The 19,640-nt window shown below is 38.8% G+C and overlaps 1 protein-coding gene across 1 annotated transcript in view; it reads left to right on the plus strand.

The window, feature by feature from the left end:
• Positions 1 to 343: 343 nt before the first annotated feature.
• MMP16 (matrix metallopeptidase 16) overlaps positions 344 to 19,640 on the plus strand; it is a 171,494-nt gene continuing 152,197 nt past the window's right edge. The window contains exon 1 of the mRNA XM_032690884.1: positions 344 to 791. Within this exon, the coding sequence (XP_032546775.1) occupies positions 660 to 791 (132 nt within the window). The 5' untranslated portion in view covers positions 344 to 659. The remainder of the gene's footprint in view (positions 792 to 19,640) is intronic.

The following is a 19,640-nucleotide window of genomic DNA, read 5'->3' on the forward strand; positions in this document are numbered from 1 at the left end:
GGAACCACGCCAGCGCCCGACCACCGCGGCCGAGCTGCGGCGGCTCGGCGGGGCCGCCTGGTGGGGCCGTCGCCTTTGAGCCGCCCACGGGGCGGGGCCCTGTAGGTTTCGGCTGAACATTCTGGAGTGGAGGGGAGCGGCGGGGGGCGAGGAGAGGCAGGGCAGGGAGCAGAGTGGAGCCGAGCGGAGCCGAGCCGAACCGAGCCAAACCGAGCCGAGCCAAGCCGAGCCGAGCCGGGCCGGGCCGGGCCGGGCCAGGCCGGGCCGGCCTTCCCCGGGAGGAGGCGGAGGCTGAGGGGGAGGAGGCAGGAGAGAAGGAGGAGAAGAAGGAGGAGGAGGCGGCGGCGGAGGCGGGAGCGAAGGGAGGACAGGGGGAGGTGGTTGCTGCTGCTGGGCAGAGAGGAGTCGTGCAGGAGCTGCGGCTGCACTCGGACGCCACATTCCCTCCTTACGGGGCTGGCGGTGAGGATGAGCGAGAGCTGACCCTGCCGCCGCCGCCTGTGCTGTGAAGTGTCTGCTCCTCCTCCTCCTCCCCGGCTGTGGGTGAACCTGCGCTACGGGCTCTTCACCGAAACGGGGGGGGAGGTTGGTTTGTTTGTGTATTTAAGGCAAAGAGAGAGAAAGAGAGAGATTTTCCACCCGCTGAAGCACAGTCCACTATGATCGTACTCGCATCCAGCATTGGAAGCCGGTTGGATTTCGTGTCTCAGTCCAGGGTGTTTTTCTTGCAAACCTTCATTTGGATTTTATGTGCTACAGTGTGCAAAGCGGAGCAATATTTCAATGTGGAGGTAAGATCAGCCGGATGCGTGTGCGAGCGTGTGTGCTTTCCCTTCTCCCTTTCCTCCCTTCTCTTTTTTTATATCCCTTAAATAAAAGCAAATCAAATAGCCAGCCAGCCAGCCATGTCTTCCAGCAGCCAGGGCATACGTCTGTGTAGGCTTTCCTTCCAGCAGCCGGTAGCTAGCTCCCCTCCCCGAGTTCCCCCGCCTGATGGATGCGTTTCAGCCGGAGATCCCGTTATCCCGGCAGCGCGATGCCGGGCGCTGGAGCTCAGCCCGTGCCTCCCGCTGACCTCGCCCACGGGGGACGGGAAACCCTCACCCGGGCACGGAGGAAACCTGAGGCGCAGTATGTGCACGCAGCTCAGGGAAAGCTCTGTGAATGTCTTAAGGCACGGCTGTATTGCTGAGTTTCCCTAGCCTTTTTTTTTTTTTCTCAAAGAAGAATGAATGAAAGAGCATTACAGGAACAGGAGGAAGGAAACTTGAGATTTTTGGCACGTTTCTTTGTGGTAGAGTATTTGAAAAAATAAGATCTTTTTCCCATTTAAGCGTAACAAAAAGAGTTGCTACTAGAAATAGTGAAATAAATGGCATAAAGGTGCAACTACAGCAGAGAAGTTAGAAGGTGTGGAGGACAAGGAAACAGTATTTTTCCAAGTGAAAATAAAGATTAAAATGTGGGGATACCTAGATGGGGCAAACCCTAAGAGTTTACAGTGACAATTCAGTGAACATCCATTTCCAGTCATCTTTGTGCTCTCAGTCTTCCCGCTGGGATTTTTTATATAATGCTTTCTATTAACTAATATTCCTTTACTGACACATCATCTTTGCATATATTTTTTCTCTGTCCTGTCACTCTGTTTGTTCTGCTGTGAGCAGCAGACAGTTCTGCTGTCTATTCAACTTCTTAATTTTTCTTGTTATGTCTCTGCAATTGTTATGTGCTCTTTCAACTTCTAGTAAATAATTCTGGCTTTCTGTTAAAACGTTGTGTTCCTTCACTTTCTTCTGTCCTGCCACCCCACTCAAAACTTTCTGTTGCACTCATACACCAGCGTTTTTTGTGTCTAGTTTCTTTCGTCTTCTGGGTTCCCATAATTCTTTCTTTCAGAGAAATGAAGTCTGTGTCTCTTCCTCTGTCTCACACATATGCACACTTGCTTGTTTTATATGAGCTCTTGTTCTCACTCAGTGACACTCATTCTTGCTCCTGTTTCTGGCAAGATTGCTCGTGCAGATGCTCCTCCATTCCTAGACTGTCTCCCTTTTTGTCTGATGTTCTTAACTGTACATCTTTTCTCTCTGCCTCATGCAAGATCACCTCAAATTTATAAAAAAGTCACTTTTTCTTTCTCCATGTCTGCTTTCATCCTAGTCTTTCATTGTCTGCAACCAGTTTCCTTTGCCTCATGCAGTTGTCTCAGCTTAACGCTCATCCACAGCTTCTCTGACTCCCATATCTCCAGAAAATATTGTCTTTTTGCTCCATCACTGAGATCTCTCCTGATTATGAACCTGAGTCTTTTTTTCTCTGTCATCTCCACTCTAGTCACTTGTTTGTTCCTTATCACAAAAATGCATCTCTGCTTCTGTTTGATTGTAAGCTTTCTAGGGCAGGACTCGCATCTTCTCACATGTTTATGTGGTGTGTACCATGCTCAAGTCTGGAGTAGAATTGTGATCTTTTTGCTATATAAATATTAAACCCACAAATTTCAGAGCACACACTGGAGTTTTATCTTTCTTTTACTCATGTCCTCAGCTGCCTTCTTTACTGACAAGCAGGGGAAGGCAGTGTAGAAGAGAGGAAGTTGCTCTCTGTATCCTCTCCAGGCTTCACAGGCTGGCCCCCTGCGGAGTATAGGGATGAAATTCCAGCGACAGAACTTTCTCCTCCCACAGCAGTCTGCTTTGCTGGCATCTGGCTCTGCTGGAGAGACGGGCGGCAGATGGAGCTAGTGTGGGAGGAGAAAAAGGTTGGTTTAGTCAAGTGGAATATGAACAGGAGGCCAGCTCCAGTCAGGAGGAGATTTTATGAGGAAAGAAGGGAAACACTTTCATTTCTGCCACCTCTTCTATATGGAGAACAGCACATTTTGAGGGCAAAGGCAATATCAGGAGCAAGAAACACTGTTGGATGGAATGAAGTAGGACGTATGTGTGATGAGGGCACATATTTCTCCTTTTTGAAATATGCCATCTCCTGTTCTTCTTCCTAGCCCTTCTGAGACAGACTGTGTTGTCACATGCCAACACTTTCAATCTCTTCATATTTAAGTCTTTGAGCCACACATTGCTGGGAGCCAGAAGAGTGTTCCAGGGAATTACTCTAGTATTTGAGAGTTGTCCTAATATGGGGCTTCTACCTAGGCCACTCGTTTTGACCACGATCAGTGACATGGTCCTGGGCTAAATGAACCTGAAATTTGTCCCAGAACAGCCATTGCCATGTTTGGATAGTGCTGAAAATTCAATTTTCTTTGTTGCTGGGAATAGCAAAGGCTAAAAGCATGGGAAAATTGAGGCAAAGGACTTGGCAACAGCAAGTATGAATTATGCTGTACAATTCTGTGTGTCAGCACAAGTACGTAAAGCAGTTGTACTTCATAGTAAAGTGTGAAAATATAACAAAGATTCTCATGACAATAAGTATGCAAAGTAGGCTTCAGAAAAGAAGTGGGGTACATGTAGTTGAATGAAGTGTCACTGAAAAAAATGCTTAGAATGGCTGTAAAGCAGGTTTTTTTTCATTCTTTCTTGTCTTTAAATAAAGTACAGATAATACCTGTTGAACGTTTTAAAATGTGGAGATCATTTATTTCCTCTTGTTGTTCTGCTTTGTTTAATCCACATTCCTGACTGATAAACAAAATCTCTGTAGTCAAGTTGAATTTTTTGGTTTATTTGTTTCAGTGCCGTTAGCCAGAGTTAGCCAGACAATTCTCAGGAGATACTACCGTAGCTCAGAGATATTAAATAATAATGTTACCTTTCAAAAGTAAAACACAAAGCTAAAGTTTACAAGCTTGTGTGTACGTTGTTGTTCCTTGTAATTTGGTTGTCCCTTTGTAAAGTTTCTTTTAGCTGAACAACTGTATAGATGAATTCTTCAAGCTTCCAATGACAACTGAGTTGTCAATCCTGAAATGTATTTGTGTGTGTGGTATTTCATGTAATAGACACAGCTGAGTAGGATTCAGATCATAGAGTACAGGACACAGGAGGGGCAAACTTCTGCTTTGTATCAGTGAGAGCTTTGTGGTAAAGCTGCATGAGATATGAATGTAATTGATAGGTTAAGAAATCATGAAGTATAGGAATCACATAGTCTTATGTGTAGGAATATTTTAGCATTAGTTTTCAAAGTTCATTGATTACCAGTGGCATTTCTGTGAGACTTTGTTTCTGACATGATGAGAAAAACTAGAACTACACTGTTAGCTCCCTCTTCTCAGTGCTCTTCTCAGTCCAAAACAATAAATTCCTTGAGTAAGTGTATCACTGGAAGACTATGTCATCAATATAGAGTTTTTCTGCTACTTTCAACTGTTTCTGTACAATAGCAAGGCAAGATGTCTATCGGGGAGATAGTGAATGGAATAACAGTTATTAAAAGAACATTTTAAATATACAACTGAATCAAACACATAGAAGATAATTTGTTACTTAAAACTGATAGAGCAACCAACTATCTTTTTCTCCCTACTGGGCTCCTCACTATAGTAATAGTATTTTGTGTTGCTCAAAGATAACTCCTTTGCATGTTACTGGGAGTGTCTGTAGATGGTCCTTCACAAGCGTCATCCATCTAGTATATGTAGATATATATATATATATATAACTGTTTCAGCTGGTATTCTATAAATTTCTCTTCTAATTTCATTCTATATACTTCAATAAGTATGTGTATATTTAATTAACCATTAAATATTCAATACAGAAAAATGAAAACCAATGTCACTGTTTTATTAAGAGCAAAATGGTTATTGAAACAAGAATACCTTGGTTAGAAGAGAGGATCAGCATGAATCTAGAATACAACTAATCTCCGGAACCTAATACTGCTTACTCTTACTCAGCTGAGTATCTGCCTAAACCCTGTTGAGAAAAGAAGTGTTTTTAGAATTGTATCCTAGTTTCATTGACTGAATCTGTGATGTGGGAAACACTAGAGAGAAAGCATGCTTCATCACCACTCTCCTCAGGCTGGCAGTTATGCTCTATTTTTCCTCCTAATGCTGAATGTATAGACTTGGATCCCTAGGGAAGATCTTTAAATGACACTTATTTTAGTGTAAGCAACTCTTTAAAACAATAGTCATCTTCCATTTTCAGAAGTGGTGTAGTTAAATTACATATTGTGGAACAAAATACAGTGGAATCCAAACTTCAGAAAAATATTGCCAGTTTTCTCCATGGTAATAAGTGGCTGAGAACCCCATTGTTTTCATTGTTAATAAATTTTACAATTAGCCTCCAGCTCTTGCTGAGTAATAATGCATGACCTTTTATTCCATAAGCTTTTAGTCTTTTAAACATAAGAGCAGACTGATTTCATTCTCCAGCTGGCAATTTAAGAGGAATAAACATTTGAGAGGGGAAAAAATCCTCCAATATCACCTTTACATACTTTTCAAATAATGGGCTTCGTTGTGAAGTTTGTAAGCACAACACAGGTTTTTTCAGAATTTGTTAAAATGCAAGCTGAAAACTATGGAGAAGCAATTAAGGTGGTGTTGGTATCAGTAGTGCCATATGTCCCAAAAAGAATTTACAGGATCTTCTGCTTTATTTTTAGTTGCAGTCAGTATGCATAATTCTTAAATATTTAAATTCTGAATCTCACTCTTGCATGAGTTATCAACTAAATGAACTGGACTTTTGTTAGAACAAGAAGTTCAAACTGAAATTATGAGAAGGATGAAAAGGAGTTACTGAGTCAGGTGGTGAAGGTGCTTAATGAGTGAACTATTAGTCAAGAAAAATATATAATGCAGTATATTTCCTATTTGCTTATTGATGAATACAGATATGAAGAAAGCCTCCTGTACAGGCCTCTCATGAGGAGGTATATCTAGATGAGGAAGATAATTGAAAAGTTATATGTTTGATGGATAGGCAACAGAATGTTTTTCTGTCAAAGAAAGTGAATGCCTACAATCTAATGAACTGGATCTCGTTTGATATGAAGAAATACATGTGTAGACAACTAGTTGGTCGAGTGCATTTTCTACTGTAAAGTATGAGATTATTTTGTGCTACTAATGTTGCAGAGAAGTTCATGGATTCTGTTGCCTGTATTTTGTTCAAAGACAGGTTAAAAAGATGGTTCCCGTTCTTATGGGTTCATAGTTGGCATAGTATGTTAGACCTTAGGTGCAAGATGTATTTGTTTATAATTGTAGTGCATCTTGTTTTCCTCTTGCAAATTTTTGACAGTTCAGTATTTAAACATCACAGCTATTAGTGAATCTCAAGTCTACTGAAGAAAAGAAATAAAATGGTTAAAGAGATTTATGTAATCATCTTATGTAGTGCAAAATAAACCCACAAAAACATGTATTCGTAATGTTTTCTGACATGGAGCTTACTAAAATAAATACACAATTTATTAGCCCATCAGTAAACCTTGAACAAGCCCAAGCTCTCCCCATTCCATTATTTGGAAGGCATAATGTAAAATTCCTGCCTTACCATTCATTGTTTCTTCAGAGTGGATATACTGTGTTCTTTAACTGGTTTAAGATTTATGCTACTCTTTGTCAGTTTTATTTGAATCCATCTAAAAGGTCAGTACTTGCTCTAGGCACCTCAGCTCTGCTTATGCACTCAGCAAGACTGTGTTGTAAGAGTTTATAAAGATAGAATGTGGTATTATATAGATTTTAGAGCATTTCAAACTGCATCTGGTTTTAGTATTTTAAAGTCTGTCTCAGCCTTCTACTTTCCTGAATGATCATTTTGTGGTGTTAAAAACTGGAGGACTTTGTGTTGATACTTGAAGATCCTTAAAGAAACAATGTAACTTAAAAAAAAAATTACCCTATTTAAATTGCTTCAGTCTTCTCAGCTCTCTGTTTCAAATTCTGTTTCAAACAGTCTAACCTGTTTGCCATCTTCAAACTACACTGTTAACTGTAATCTGAAGAAGCAGGTTGAGTCTGTTTAATTTGTTATTTGCGATATGTCAAATGACAGATTTGGTTTCATTTTGTATGAGGAAGACCAGGATTAGTGCTGCAAACATGATTTTAGTTGGCACTGAAATGGATTTGAAAAATAATTGTGATTAGAGCTTTATCCTTTAAAGAGAGGTCATGCTATTTGGAACCTTTATTTATGGGTTGCCTGGCAACTGTTCATTCATGTTCCTGCTTGTCATCATTCATTATAAGCATCTTTACTGTACAGTAAGAGCAATTAAGTGTTAACAATTTATTTCTGTGATGAATTAAAATTGACATAAATTACAGATAAAGAAAAAATATTTCTGTAGTTTTACTTATTAACCAAAACTGTTGGTACTATGTTTCTCTGCTTATTAACATCTGCTTTGTACCAGCTGAGGAGTTATCTGCACTTAGCTGTGATCATACTGTTTCTAGCAAACCTTTTGAGGTATTACAGCATATAGTTGATTTAGGGGCTTGTTCAGGTGTTTTTGTCATGTTTAAAATCCCCTGTTAATTTCAAGATCGAGGCTTCAGGGTACGAGGAAACTTATGCCTTGTTGATTTCAGTGCTTAACATTAGGCAATCCAATCTCAAATGCTGAGGCTTGAACACAGTTATTGGGAAAGGAGTTTAACATTCTGGAGTTAAAACTGCTATGCTAGGGGATGTGCAGCTAAAGCAATAAGCTGCAATTGCTCTGAAGAACATTAAAGTTTCTTGATGCTTTCTCTCTGTAGAACAATAGCAGTTTTTATTACACTGTGAAAAAAACGTTTATAAAGCATATGATTCAACAATTGTTTTGTGACTGTGGATGAAAAAATATTTTGCTTTCTATATTAATTCATTATGAATTGTATCACAATTGACCCATGCGTAGAAGTGCCATGTGGAATGGGATGGTTGGGCTATGGAGTATTCGTAGAAGATGTTTTTGTAAGGAATACGGGAGAAAATTCCTTTATGGATGCATCTTAAAAGAACATCTGCACTGTATGGCCAGGGTGGAAGTAGATTTGTGTCTCTGCTGCTACCTCTTGGTACCTTTGCCTCTCAAATGGTTGGTTCAGAGCTTTGGCAAAGAGGCCACCTCTGTCCTCAAGAATGACAAGATGATCGGGAATAGTCAGCGTGGATTCTCTAAAGGTAAATCATGCTTGACCGACTTGATTGCCTCCTACAATGAAACAACTACCTGGACAGATGAGAGGAGAGCAGTGGATATTGTCTACCTTGATTTCATCAAGGTTTTCAACACTATCTCTCACAACATCCTCACAGGCAAACTCAGAAGTATGGACTGGATGATTGAGAACTGGCTGAGCAAATTCCAGAGAGTTGAAATCAATTGCACAGGGTTTAGTTGAAGGCCTGTCACTAGTGGTGTCCTCCAAGGTTCAATAGTGGGCCTAGTATTGTTTAACTTATTCATCAGTACTTGGATGAAGGGGCAGATGCCCCCTCAGCAAGTGCTGATAACACAAAGCTGGGAGGAGTGGCCAATACCCCAGAGGGCTGTGCAGCCCTTCAAAAGGACCTCGACAGGTTGGAGAGGGGGACGGAGTGGAACTGTTTGAAATTCAGCAAAGGCAAGTGCAGGGTCCTCCTGCATCTGGGGAATAATAACCAGTACAGGCTGGGGGCTGACCTGCTGGAAAGCAGCTCTGTGGAGGAGGACCTGGAGGTCCTGGTGGACAACAAAGTGTCCATGAGCCAGCAGTGCTCTTGTGGCCAAAAAGGCCAGTGGTATCCTGGGGTGCATTAGGAAAAGCATTGCCAGGAGGTTGGGGGAGGTGATCCTGTTGCTCTACTCACACCTAATAAGGCACATCTAGAGTGCTGTGTCCAATTCTGGACCCTTCAGTGCAAGAGAGACATGGAGCTACTGGAGCCGGTCCAGCAGAATGCAAAAAGGATGATTAAGGGACTAGAGCATCACTCTTAGGAGGAAAGGCTTAGAGAGTTGGACCTGTTTGGGCTTGAGAAGAGATGAGTGAGAGGGGACCTCATCAATCAATACCTATAAATATTGAAGGGAGGCTGTCAAGAGGCTGGAGCCAGGCTCTTCTTGGTGGTACCAAGCATTGGGACAAGATGCAATGAACAGAAACTGATGCACAGGAAGTTCCACCTGAATATGAGGAAGAACTTTACTGTGCAGGTAACTGTGAGTGGCACAGATCGCCCAGAGAGGTTGTGGAATCTCCCTCACTGGAGATAAAAAATTATCTAGATGCAATCCTGTGCAATGTGCTCTAGGATGACCCTGCTTGAGCAAACTAGTACAAACTAGATGACCCACTGTATACCTTGCAATCCATTCTGTGATTCTGTAAAAGAATGTCCCTCTGGGACTGATGCCCTCCTCTTTGAGCTTCTGATTGTATTCGCTTACCAGTACTCTTCATACCATGCCACTGTTATGAGGAACAAAATAACTGCTATAAGACAATTCTGTATCAATTTGCAGATTTTCTCACTCATGTGACATGTTGGTAATATGAAGATGCTGTGCTATGTGTTTTTCCCTTTCATGAGATAGTTGAACTGTTTTCAAAGTTGTATAGATAATTTGAAAAGAAATACCAACCTCAGAAAATCTGGTGTTTAATATTTTTTTTTCTCATCATCTTGTAGAGAAAAAGTTGTTTTATTTGATTGGTGCAGTTCATTTTTGCTGGCATGTAATCACAAATCCACTTACAGGTGTGAAATACAGGTTGGCAAGTGAAAGACTTATCTTTTCAGAAAATTACGAGCTGAAAGGCAGACAGAAAATTATCAATATCTTTAAAACATAGATGGTAAAATGGAAAAACAAGCCTCCCTTTCGATGAGGAGGGAGATACTCCATTTAAATGTATTGGTAGATATTTACGAAGTGTACAAAAGAGGAAATTGCTTTCTTTTTGTACGGCATCTCAAACTGAAAGTGATGATCCTGTCACATTTTTCTTTTTTACCTCAGACATTGGTTGTGTGATGCTCTTCTAGGAAATTGCTTTGACCCACTGTCTTTGCAGAGAAATTGACAGATTGTATTTATCTACATCATGGTTTATGTTTCAAGTGAAACAAATGGTCTTTCGCACAATACAATTATTATTGTTACTAGAAGTAATAGAATTATATTGCTAACTCTACAGCATGATTTTGGTCTTGGCAAGTGAGGCTTTTTTTTTTCTCTCATTACTTCTATGTAGTTAGAAAAATAAAATAATAAAAAAAAACCCAAACCAGGACAGTGTTCCATTTTTTGGTTTTCCTTATTGATTATGAACTGCTAGACTCTGATATTTCTGTCCTTCATTACTAGGACGTGAAATGTCAGCTTTGGAAAGGTCTTTGTTATATTTTTCTCTATCACATATATTTTTAAATGTGTAGTAAAATGGATGTGATGTAGATTACTGAGGCATTGTGCTGGGGTCTGGAGATCCAGGTTGTGCGTCCAGTTCCATCATGAGCCTTCATTTCGATCACGTAGCTTATCCATCTTTGTAACCTAGCTTGCGCAAATATGCATTGAACTAACTGAAGAGTGTTTTTGGCCTTTTCCAATACATGTCAAGAGCAATAGAAGAGAAGTGATGTAAAGAAGCCAGGAATATATCTTTATCATTCATTTACTTGGGACTATTTCACATTTTTTCATAAAATGTAGTAGAGGGATATCATAAAATATAAATACAGCATTTCAATTTAATCCTCTGTGTAATCGTTCCAGGAGTGAATATGTTCAAGAGACAAGTAGCAGAGCAGAAAAGGTGAAAAACATGTCTATAACACTTGACCACTAGTTTTGAGGGTTTTTTTTTAGTTTTGTTTTGGTCTTTTAAAATATAAGTACTAAAACTTGGTAGACAACATTGTTAGGATTAGGTGAGGGATGTCATTAGATGACTGAAGACAGAGAGTATCACATTCTCTCTCAGAATGAAAGTTGAATAAGATAATTTTTGTTACTCAAATATGAAAACAGTCTGCCTCAAAATGTTTTTAAATAAATATAAAAGTCTTAGCAAATAAATAGATTTTGGATCAGATTGTGAATATTACACAATGCAAAATTAAAAACTTTCTATTCTTGAATGAATGTACTCTTAAATAAGTAAATTGTTCCACAAACATTCATGTTTCCTTGTTATCACAGTATCTAAGCTTCTCCTTTGTTATTCGAATATTTGTGGATTTTTGTGAAATACAATAAAAGATTCACTGCTCTAGGTATTTAATGTTTTTGTTCGACACCGTTAACACAGAGATACGCTGCTCACATGCCCCTGGATGTTAAAAACTTAATGGTGGGAGGATTAGGCCAATAAGATTTGCTGTGCTGACACTTAAAGCATGATAGAAGTGGAAACTTAATCTTGTTCTTCAAGGTTCCTGTACCATGTGTTCACCATATTACCTTCCTTCTTTCCTCTTTCCTCCCTTATTTTCTTTTACTTGCTTTTTTCTTATATTTTCTTTTCATCTTGTTTTCTTTTTTTTTTCTTTCTTTTTTTGTTCCTCAGTTTGTCTTCCTGCAGACCATTACCTGCAGCCAAGGAACATCATCAGTCATTATTGAACCACAGAACCTGAAAGATTAGAGATGAGAAAGACTTATCAAGAACCTATTTCTCTGCCAGTGCAGGATTGCTATAAAGCAAAATAGCAAATATAGCTGGAGTTTTGTCAAGTCATGTTTTAAAATCCACAGTGGTAGGACTTCCAAATTTGGAATTAAAAAAAAACCAAAAAACCCAAAACCAAAACATGATAAAAGTACAGTAGGGAATACTACAATGGAAGAATTTTCTTTGATAGATTTTTCCTTTGGCTACTGGCAGCAGTTAGAAGTTGGCTCAGGTTAGGCAATTTCTGTTTTTAAGATATGTCTGTCCTATAATCCAAGATGACATGAGCTGTGTATGAGCATAGACGGCATACACTGATTGGTAATTCAGTATATTTCTTTGGCTTTACAGAATGAAAAATACAGAAAGAGCAGAGAGAAGTGAAGGCTTGATTTAAATTTTCACTCCATTTGAAATCCTTAGTGCAGTTGAAATGGACTAACACTACCTGATTTTGAAATATTTTTAGAGGCATGTAGATTGATGACACTGTCTCAGGAGGACTTGGCTAGTTTAAGATGATTTTCTTTAAGTACTATGCCTTTTTGTATTTAAATATCACTACCTATTAATAAAATTGGATACTAGTAGAAGTGTAATAGATATCTAGATATTACGCTCTGTTAAAAATGTTATTTTGGTATTTCACACATTACATTGTTAGTATGGTCACAAACACAGACTTAAAGATGCCTATAACGCTGGCAAATATGAGTGTTCACAATGCCCATGCTTTGCAAATGATGTAGTACTTGCAAAACAAGGATCTAAAGATATTTTATGTGGAAAGGTTGAATTTGTTTGCTGATGAGATATGTGCAGGATGGGTTACATGAAGTATATTGCAAGTGTGCAAGATGCAGGGTTAGATGGGGAAAAGGATTCAGTTAGAACAGTACTTAAATTTAAGTGTTAGATGTTCTTTACATGTTTCTAATAGATTAATATCAGTTGGATCCCTGAAGTCAGTGAAACAGAGAGACAACCAACCTGTTAATATATACCAATTCAACCAACCAACCAGTTAATATATGTATCAAAGCAACTGGAATCATTTTTCTGAACTCTGCTGATGGTATTGACTAGCAGTGTGATTCAGTTGCTTACGTGTAGATAGATATCCAGCATCTTTTAAGGTACCCTTGACAGAGATGTACACAAGTCTGCCAGAAGTAACATGGGACCAAAGAAAGTTTCATCTTTTTAGTCTAGCAACAGGAAGCTGGTCTGTGTGTCCTGAGTCATCTCATATGACAGCAGACATTTCTGTTTAGGTAAATAAATCCTGTTCCTAATTTTAAGTGGTGGTGGAGAGTGTTGAGACCTATGTCTATGGGGCTCCCCCACGTAGATACTGACATTCAGATGTCGTAATTTGGGGTTGAATCCCTTCCCTCTAGAATGGTAGGATTCATTACCCTTTTGTAGTAACCTGGTGCTGTTTAGGCCCTGTGGTCTGACTTGCTTGGTCTCTCGATATTGTTCCGGAAAACCATGGGCCTCCTAAAGGTCCAATGATATCTCCCCCATCACCTGGATAATGTAGATTATCTCAGATCACACCAGACATCTGTATTCCTGACAAAAGTAGGAGCAGAACTCCTTTCTTATGACACTATTACAGCCAGGTCCAGAAACTCCACGCTTTTACTGGTTGTACACTTTAATTTCAGGCTTCAAGAGATTTTACTCACATAAACCCTTGCAAAGCCTTTGATTCTTTGATACCTTGAGTTCACGTCCAGAGAAAAGACTACACACTTTTCTCTAAGAGATTTCTTTTAATTTGGTGAGCAAATAGGCATTTTGGCAAAAAGAGTTTTACATAGATAACATGCAAACCAAGGAAAAGCATTACAACAGATTACTGAAACTAGCAAGCGTTGCTATAGTAAGGGAAACTTTGTTATATCCAGCAAACACAACTTAGATGCAATACCCATAACTTAAGTGAAATAGGGAAAATAGGGGTTTAAGTTGCCCACAAGAGGAAGGAAAGAGAAATTAAGAGAAGAATGAATAAAGAGGGAAAGAGAAGAGAGAGAGAGATATATAATTACCACTATGAAGGTCACATTCTGACAAGTCAGAAGGACAGAGGCCAAAGGCAAGATGGAGGCCTCGTGAATGTCTGTTTATAGACTCTGGCTATTGTGGCCACTCACCCTAGGCGGGACTTTTGGCTCGCTGCCACTCAGTGTCCCCTTAGCCAAAGTAAGGGGTGCCACAGCCAACTAGAGGCTCCAGGGGGCACACTGTGGGCAGGCCACCAGGCAGACCTTATTGATTGACAGCCCAGCCACATGGCTTTCCCTGCCGTGTGCTCTTCATGGGTTCAGCCATGTTGGCTGCGGGCCTTACATGTGCCTTCCTGCCGTGGACCTGCAGATCCTGTGTCTGCAGGCCTAGACTAGCCCTTCCTCCCCCCTGCACACAGAGCCTCACAAGGTGATTCTGACCCAGTAATAGCTGATCTGGTGTCTAGCAGGCACTACACTGTGCCTGTCACTCTGGTGCCCTGCACATCATTAAATATACGTAATAAATATATTTATCCCTTAGTGCAAGAGGCTAACACTACCTTACATCTTTAGATCTCATGTATTCTGAGTATTTAGTTAGAGATTTAAAGAACACAACATTTCTCTAGTGGTAACAAGGCAGTTTTGCCTTCAACCATAACAGGACCAGGCCTGGGCCTATTTAAATCTGTGTAAAACATGTTACCTAACGTGGAGTGAATACTTATGTCAGGTTTTATAAACTCAGTGCTTCTAACTGTTATATGGCCCCTTAGCACAAAGGATTTTAAAGGCTGTCTTTCCTTCCTAAACTTACAAATTTCTAAACAGCTATTTGTCGCCCTTGAGGGGAAAGAACAAAATGTTAAGCATATTTTTAAAAAGTAAGTAATTAGTAAATATATTTTAGGAGAATAAGCTCACTAAGTGTCTTTTGTCTGATAGGCAATCCCCAAGAAGATAAAAATGAAAATGACATTTTAATAATTTCTTTGAATAAGAGCCCTAGGCCCTCAAGAATAATTATCTGTGTTTTCAAGTACTTTTGTTATGTAAAGCAAAATGTGGATTAATCCAACAGAAATTTACATTTCTGTGTTAATACAAGAATTTAAATCTTATCATAGGCAGGTATGTAATTTCACTGATATATTTATACAGCTTGCTTTAGATCGTAAAACAGTGATACTAAATGTGTCAGATTAAGAGTGTAATTGGCCAGTTTGTATTTATATGTTTGCTTATTTACTTAAATTATAAGTTCAAAATTTGAAATACCTGAGTATGCTACCTGATGTACTATTTAAATGAGCTTTCTGTTATCTTGTAATTACAGACAGACTAGATCTGCTGTTGATTTTTAGGTCTGCATTTGGGAAGAAAGAGTGCTGTATCTGCAATCTTTTAATCCAGAAGAGCTTCCTTTGTAGTATATAGCTCTACTCTATTGTTTTGCACTGACAGGCTCATTTAGAGAAAAAACAGTATTTTAGATCCTTTCTGAATAATTCCATCATTTTTCCTGACTGCCAAGAGAATTCACTTTTTGTCCCAGCAGTGATATATAGATAGAGTCATTGTTCTTCATAGATTAATTGCTTAGATGCCTTTTCCACTGAGATATTAGAGAAGGTGATGTAAATTTAAATTGGACCAAAACATTTGGAGCTCATACACTACCTATGTTTTGGTGATAAGAAGAAACTAGAGACAGTAAGAAGAAAGGGAATCCACCCATATTTAATCTATTTTCTTTTATGTACCTGTTATTTGTTTTCTAATTTACTTATTAGCCGAATAAAATATCTGTGTCTAATGGTCTTCACTGAAGATTTTAACTTCATGGAATTGGTTAGATTGTACCCTTAATTTCATTGCATCCAAGCTCTTTGAAAAGCATTGAATTGCTAAACAGTTTAACTGAGCAAATGAAGAGTATGTATATAATAGAATCACAGAATGGTTTGAGTTGGTATGGACTTTGAAGATCATCTAGTTCCAACCCTCCTGCCATGAGCAGGGACACCTTCCACTAGACCAGGTTGCTCAAAGCCATCCAACCTAGCCTTGGAAAGTTCCAGGAATGGGGCATTCATTCCGTCCCTTGGCAGCCTGTGCCAGTGTCTCACCGCTGACCCACTGAAAAATTTCTTCCTAATATCTGATCTAAACCTGCCCTCCTTCTATTTAAACTCTGTGTCCTATCACGACATGCTTTTGTCAGAAGTCCTTCTCCCGATTCCTTGTAGGCCCCTTTAGGTATTGGAAGGCTGCTAGAAGGTCCCTGGAGCCTTCTCTTCTCTAGGCTGGGAATTTATATAAATATTTTATAATATATATTTTTTATATTTATTAAATACATAAGGTAAATATTGGTGTGGAAATAAGGAATAAATAGGGAAATAAGGGATGAAATGAGTACAAAAAGAAGTAGAGATACACTATCTATGTATAAGCTGACTTTTGTATTTAGAAAAAAGCTTAAAATCATTAGAGGGGTGATATTCTTGAACCCTTTTCCAAAAAGAATAGTAGTGGGGTCATGTAGTGGAGAAAAACTTCCATTATTTTGAGATGGCATCTAAGTATTTAATGAAGGGACTTACATAGTATAAGTTTGCTTATTGGCAGGAATGGACTGGATTCCTTCCTTGTTCTATACCCTCAGTCTAACAGTAATTTTCCTCATTCACTAGGGCTGATGGCTCTACCGACAGCCATTGACTGTAATGTTTATTCTTCTGCATTAGTCTGTCTACCTTAAGAAGTCTATAGCTATTGTATTAGACTGAAAATGTGGGTTATATTGCATCAATGCAGTTCTCTGCTTCATTGTTTTTTCTCATTTGCACTTTTCAGTCACCATGTGTGAAAGACTCTTTTTCTAACAACATTAAATTCAATGCTGATAATTGTGAATAAAGCCAGTGGTATCAACCAGACTGGTTTGAAAATCATAAAAAAAAGGCTTTAAAAATATTTTTTGATTGTCCTCTTTTTGAGCTCTTGGGTTCACTTTTTTTTTCCTTTTTCTTTCTGAAACGAGTGAGAAATTCACAATTAAAGATGAAACTGAATATTTTCATTATGTGCAGTAAGCCAAGTCTTCAGAAAACTTTCCAGCAGTTTAACATGAAAGCTGTCTAACACCAGCCACAGTGCTCATTTCATACCTCTTTTCAGTTTTGATTGTCTTTAAAATTGTATTTGCTGCTATTTTTGGCTGCTGTTAAAGCTTGCCACTTCAAAAGGTCAAAGTACTTCTAACTGCTGACAAACACTGTTTTTCATTATATGATGACTACTAGCATTACACAATTTGCATAACACCATTAAACTGTTGAACAGTGCATAACTGGTTGACCTTGTACGTTACTATGGCAGGAGAAGCCTGTTTGATTCTAAGACTTAGATGCTAATTGTTTGTAGCATCAGGGACTGGGTAGTTCTGAAATTTAGCTTTTATTTTTATAGGTACTGCAATTTCTCCAACAGGAGAAACAAAACACAGATTTTACTGCTTTTAAACTAAGTTTGTGATTTTGTACTCTTGACTTGATATTTTGTAGCATCTATGAGAGACAGAGTTGTAGTGAGGTAGGACCAGTTCATAGAGGTTCAGGATAAGATCTTCAAAAACAGTATTTAAAAATACCAATATCACTAGCGACATGTACTAACATTAATTTATGAACTAAGGAGTTTAATTTAGATAATAGTGTTTAAATAGTATAAATGAATTTTTAGATGAGTATAAATCCTCCCTCCTCCTAGGTGATCAGGTGCTTTTTCTTCTATTTTTTTGTTTTATTTTGTTTCACTTTGATTGAGATATGTGAAATTTAACAAGATAGGACTGCTTAGTAGCTGACTGCTTAGATAATATTTTCATGTGAAAAATGCCAGTGATTGATATGCACTCAATGAATATTGGATGAAGGGGGGGGTGACACTATAGACAGTTGACTGCCAGCAATATAAACTTAAACCAGAATTACTATATTGATTGAATTTCATGCATGAATCAGGAGTTAGAAACAGAGGATGGCCTTACAAGCTGGCAATAGAGATTCTACTTGTTCAAGAATGCAAATAGGGCATTCAACATTATTTTAATCATATATACTTATAATGGGGGACATTTTAAATCAGCTTATTAATAATTTCTGTCCTACAATTCAGAAAACATTTCTGGGGTAGAAACGAAATAACAAGTCATGAATTTCAAAGTAAGAGATAAACAGAAACATGCTATATTTTGTCAGAAGTGCAGTAGATAGAGGCTCTTTGTTTTGAAAGAACAGAGGTATTGCTCGTTGCTTGTATTAATAGGGTTAGATTCAGCTTTTGAGGTGTAGCCCCATAAAGGGTCTCTTTAAGGACAGAAGGAGCACCCAAGTCTCCAGGTGAAAGAATAGAGTCATCTGAAGCAGAAACATTGTTACCTCTGATCGTGACCTACACAGTTGGCTCTTGTGAAACATTGCCCTGCAGTTCCTATGTTTGCAGGACCATGTCCCAGCTTCCATTAAGGTTGTAGATTGTGGGTGATGCAAATGTTATTCTCTTGCCTTGTGGTCTGGTCGGTATCTCTGGGTTCATCTCACAGTGTGTTTGTGTCACAGTGGATAAAATTTTGTCGCAAAATATGTCCCAGTTTGGTTAGAAAACCCAAGGCTCCTTTGAGGAATATGGACAGTTGTGTGCTGGTGATATGATTAATTTCTGGTTTATGATTCAGGGAAAAGAAGAAACCAGTGCTTGGAGTCTCCTGTGATTAAGGTGAAGTAAGTCAAGAGAGCTTTCCAAGGCTCCTCACTGTTTGGTACTTCCTGAGAGTGTCAAAGAAGAATGCCACTGAGAATTGATCTGTACTATGTTTTTGGGAATGGAGCTGGGATGATCAACTTGTTTTATGTGCTAGCAGCCCTCTGAACTCCTGTAGTAGCAATGATGTAGCATTATTAGCCTTTAAGACCACATTCAGAGTAGTGCTTAGGTAGGGAAAAATGAGTCTTCCTCTGCTTTATTCCTTTCCCTTTCTCATTATAAACCTCAGCCTGGTACACAGCAAAGGACTTTAACCTTGATCTGGGAAAGCATGCAATTGAGAACTGTGTTTAGGGAGGCTGGACCAGTCAGCATTTTTAAGAGGAGAAAACCCAGTGGCTTTTATCATTGATATTATTAGCCTGCTCTAGTAGCCTGTGAAATACTGTCTTCAGTATAAACTGTGTAAGCAAAATCAAGCTATTGATACCTACTGTGCTTATTAATCCTACACAAGTCAAATGTTTTCTCTTTATCTGACACCCTCTGTTCTTGTTTTGTATACCGGTTCTTAATCTCTATGAGCAATTTCTTTAATGTCTGACTATGTAGGTGAAACTGCTGTGTGATGCAGCATTAATTGATTTGAAATTGAAATAAATAAAATCTTCTTTTTGTCCCATTTATCATCTGTCATATCAGCAATACATACAGTATTGTTGGGGGTTTTTTTTGTTTGTTTTTCATGCTGCATGAAAAACTTTAAAACAGAGACCATAAACATGGTCTATGTTGCATACAGTTTTAAAGTTTGTAAATGAGGCCATAGAAAGCATTTTCAATTTCTGTTCTAAAAGTGAAATCAGAGTTACTGGACTGCAGTTCTTCAGATCCTCCCTTGTTCTTTATGTAAATATAGTTATATACCATATAATATATGGTGCTTCCTCTCTGCTTTTTAACTTCATTTCTTTATTCTAAGTAGAAGAAAGGATATTGAAAATACAGTAAGACTGGTGACAATAAAATTCCTACCGTGAAATTGTGTCCTGACTGAAATTTACAGGAGTTTTGCTCTGACCTGTGTGTGCCTGTGCTTTCACCTGGAGCACTTCTCTTACAAAGCTTTCAGTTCAAGTCTGAGGGGTTATGTCTGAAGCTGTGAATCCCCTGTCACTAGCTAGAGTGTTTCATATTGCTTTTGCTACATACTCTTTGCTCATGGGATTAGTTCTTAATAAAATCACTGCTGTAGGTTGAAC

Source organism: Chiroxiphia lanceolata, chromosome 1 (genome assembly GCF_009829145.1).
Source record: "Chiroxiphia lanceolata isolate bChiLan1 chromosome 1, bChiLan1.pri, whole genome shotgun sequence".
In the NCBI taxonomy this organism is placed as follows: Eukaryota; Metazoa; Chordata; class Aves; order Passeriformes; family Pipridae; genus Chiroxiphia; species Chiroxiphia lanceolata.